A 3,778-nucleotide genomic window follows, 5' to 3' on the forward strand; every position below is an offset into this window, starting at 1 on the left:
ATAACAAATTTGATGTGTAAACATCAAAAAAAGCAAACTGGAAGAAAACAGATTCTGTGGAGTGGCATTTAAAGACTCATAAAATAAAATTTCACTTATTCATAACAGATTTGCTGCATAGAAGTAATAGTTTAATATTCAACTAAAAATACATATCAAATGCATATATGCCACTAAGAATACAAAACAAACAAAAGCCACTAATGTTCTCTTGGAGTTGTGAACTGGTCGACCCAAAATCCCTCAACATTTTCTCTAAGATAAGTGGCTTCAGCCTCATTCTCGTCTTCATCACAAGGTGGTAGTTCTACATAAAACGGTTGATGTTCCAAGGTGGTGTCCCCTAGATCATCATCATAGACACAATCACGATAGTCTCTATTTGGGGTCGTTAGTACAACCGACCAGTAGGAATCAATAGGATCTTCAACAAAGAATACTTGCTTCACTTGACTAGCAGAAGCAAATTTATCCTTTTGGTGGCCAATCCGATTGAGATTTACAAGTGTAAAACCGAACTCATCTTGCCTGATTCCTTTTTCATTTGCTGCCCATTGACACAGAAACAATGGGGCTTTGAAAGCTTGATAGTCAAGCTCCCATATCTCTTCGATAACCCCATAAAAAGTCATCTCACTCTCCACCGGATTTTTATCCTTAGCGCTAGACAATTGCATCGTCTTAGCCAATAAGGAAACCCCACTATTTTGGACCACTCTTGCATCATCTCGCTGCTTTGTGAAGTGCTTAACTCCATTATAAAGATAGCCTTCATAAGTAAACACCGTGAAACTCGGTTTTCTAGCCAGCCATCTAATTGTTTCTGAAACCTCAGTAGGATTTTCCTTCATTTGAGTTGAAACTTGGTGATATAACAGCCATATAATGTTACTCAAGAGTAGTCGAAGCATTTGATTTTTATATATAAAGCAGCTGAACATGCTTAGGAACTGACCTTGGATTGAAACCAATCGGCAAACGTACGATTGTGCTCACTTCTTAGCCATTTTTTACTCTTCTTTTTCCCAGCGTACAGCTCCTCGACAATCTTTTTATGGGCGCTGCCCACATAAAAAATAAAATCAAGGGATAAGAAAATGTTTGACAGAAACTTAATTTAGATAAAAGCTAAGAATAAAAGCTGAAAGTTCTTACTTCTTATATGGATCCACCTCAGCATTATTGGACAGCACATGAAGATGTGCCTGGTCTCTCTCTTTCTCATCTATTGACTTCAGTTTCGCACTAGAAAGTGGGCCAGACAGCTTACTTGAATCCTTAGGAACTCCAATTGGATTACAATGGTGAACAAACTCCGAGCAAAACTCCACAGATTCTTCTCCAATATAACTCTCGGCTATACAACCTTCAGGATGAAAACGGTTGCGAACATACCCTTTTAAAACTTTCATGAACCGTTCAAAAGGGTACATCCATCTATAAAAAACAGGCCCACATAATCGCACTTCTCTAACTAGATGCACAGTGAGATGAACCATTATGTCGAAAAAGGAGGGAGGGAATATCTTCTCTAGCATACACAAGGTCAAAACCAAATCAGATTGTAGTTTATCCAACTTCGACACATCAACCACTTTGGTACACAATGCATTAAAGAAGAAGCACAGCCTCATTATAGATATTCGAACATGTTTAGGAAGCACCGCACGAATAGCCACGGGAAGCAATTGTTGCATTAATGTATGACAATCATGGGATTTCAATCCATACAACTTCAAATCATCCATGGACACTAAATTTTTTATGTTTGATGAATGACCATAAGGAACTTTCATTCCCAAGAAAGAAGTACACATGCATATCTTTTCTGCTCTCGACAAAGTGTATGGGGCAGCAGGTAGATATGTTCTTTTCTCCCCAATATTCGGACCCAAATCAAGTCTAACACCCATGTCAATCATATCTAAGCGGGCAGCCACATTATCTTTTGTTTTAGAAGGCATGTTCAGTAGTGTACCAATCAGACTCTCACAAACATTTTTCTCAATATGCATTACATCGAGAGCATGGCGAACATGAAGAGATTTCCAATACTCCAAGTTAAAAAAAATGGATTTTTTCTTCCAACAAGTACCGGTAGAATCTGAGGTCTTCTTCTTCTTTCCCTTGCCATACTCACAGTTAATATCTTCTACCATGTTCAACACTTCCTCTCCGGATAGCGGTGGAGGAGCAACTTCAAATTCTTGCTCATTATTAAATGCTTTTTTCTGCCTCCGATAAGGATGATGACGTGGCAAGTACTTACGGTGACAGGTATAAGACATTTTCCTACTATGGGGCAAATGTGTGGCTGAAGTTTTATCACCACAAATTGGACATGCTTTGTAACCTTTAGTGGTGCACCCCGATAAGTTTCCATATGCGGGGAAGTCATTGATTGTCCACAACAAAACAGCTTTTAGTGTAAAATATTCCTTCCTATGTGCATCATAGACATCACTAACTCCATCCCATAACCTTTGCAAATCATCAATCAATGGCTCTAAGTAGATATCAATGTCATTTCCCGGCTGCTTCGGACCAGATATTAATAGAGATAACATCATAAACTTCCGTTTCATGCACAACCATGGAGGAAGATTGTAAGTCACCAATATTACGGGCCAACAGCTATACCTACTACTTAGAGAACTATGTGGATTAATACCATCAGCTGACAAAGCTAACCGCAGATTTCTTCATTCACTAGCAAATTCGGGCCATTTATAATCTACCAACTTCCATGCAGGAGAATCGGCTGGATGGCGCATGTGTCCATCCTTAGTTCGCTTGTCCTCATGCCAAGTAAGCATTTCGGCAGTTTCGGCAGATTTGAACAAACGCTTAAATCTAGGAATTATAGGAAAATACCACAACACCTTGGCAGGTTGACCCACTTTAACTGTTTTATCCCTCTTTAGCTTCCAACGAGACAAACCACACTTAGGACAATTTTCTTCATCAGAAAAATCTTTCCTATACAATATGCAGTCATTAGGACATGCATGAATTTTCTCATATTGCAGCCCTAAATTGTTGAGAGTCTTCTTTGCCTCATAAAGACTTTGAGGGAGTACATTATCTTTAGGAAGCAAAGACCCAACAGTGGAAAGTAACTCAGAAAAGCAAGTATCACTCATACCAAACCTAGCTTTCAAGTTATGAAGTTGCACCAATGAATCTAGCTTAGTGCGTTCACTGTTTTGAAATAAAGGCATCTCGGCATCTTCAACAAACTTGTTAAACTCATATGACTCCTCATCACAATCACCCTCATTGAAAGCTGCTTGACACATGTCTACAGTTTCAGACCCAACTTGATGGTTTTGGGGCATGCCAAAACCACCAGATGCACTACCACAGGAGGACAAACTTGGTTCTCCATGCCATATCCAAGTTGTGTAGCTCAAACTAAAGCCATAAGCATACAAATGGCCCCTAATGACTCTAATTGACTTTTTTTTGAAGTTCACACATCTTGAACAAGGGCAAGGAATTCTTTTACGGTTACTAGCATTTTCTTCAGCAAAAATCAAAAAATTCTCAACACCCAATTGATATTTTAAAGTATCCCTATCTTCATTAATTCAAGATTTATCCATTGCTGAAACATCATAAAAAAATAAAAATAAAAAATTAATTTAACCAATCAAAACTGGACAGAACCAAGACTGAAATTAATCACTTTTAACACTTCACAAACAAGTTCAACATCACTTAATCATTCTTGCCATACAGTTCATACACAAACTAAAGACTCAAAACCATCACTTCA

General features: G+C 38.3%; 1 protein-coding gene across 1 annotated transcript; it reads right to left on the reverse strand.

Moving 5' to 3' along the window:
* Window positions 1–200: 200 nt before the first annotated feature.
* Window positions 201–3,299, reverse strand: LOC112184511. Its single transcript, XM_024322780.1, has 4 exons — window positions 2,739–3,299; window positions 1,156–2,534; window positions 956–1,061; window positions 201–845 (listed from the first exon to the last, which is right to left on the reverse strand). Exons 1-4 carry the CDS (start codon window positions 3,297–3,299, stop codon window positions 201–203), a joined length of 2,691 nt encoding a protein of 896 aa, XP_024178548.1.
* Window positions 3,300–3,778: the final 479 nt, after the last annotated feature.

The sequence above is a fragment of the Rosa chinensis genome, chromosome 2 (assembly GCF_002994745.2).
Source record: "Rosa chinensis cultivar Old Blush chromosome 2, RchiOBHm-V2, whole genome shotgun sequence".
In the NCBI taxonomy this organism is placed as follows: Eukaryota; Viridiplantae; Streptophyta; class Magnoliopsida; order Rosales; family Rosaceae; genus Rosa; species Rosa chinensis.

What these genes read in the sequence shown, in the direction of transcription:
- LOC112184511 (XM_024322780.1), bottom strand. Translation starts at nt 3,299, where the DNA reads ATGTGTCAAGCAGCTTTCAATGAGGGTGATTGTGATGAGGAGTCATAT. An exon ending in ATTCTCCTGCATGGAAGTTG is followed by an intron (nt 2,535 to 2,738) that starts GTAGATTATAAA and finishes GGTCCGAAGCAG; the next exon opens with CCGGGAAATGACATTGATAT. An exon ending in CCGATTGGTTTCAATCCAAG is followed by an intron (nt 846 to 955) that starts GTCAGTTCCTAA and finishes ACTCAAATGAAG; the next exon opens with GAAAATCCTACTGAGGTTTC.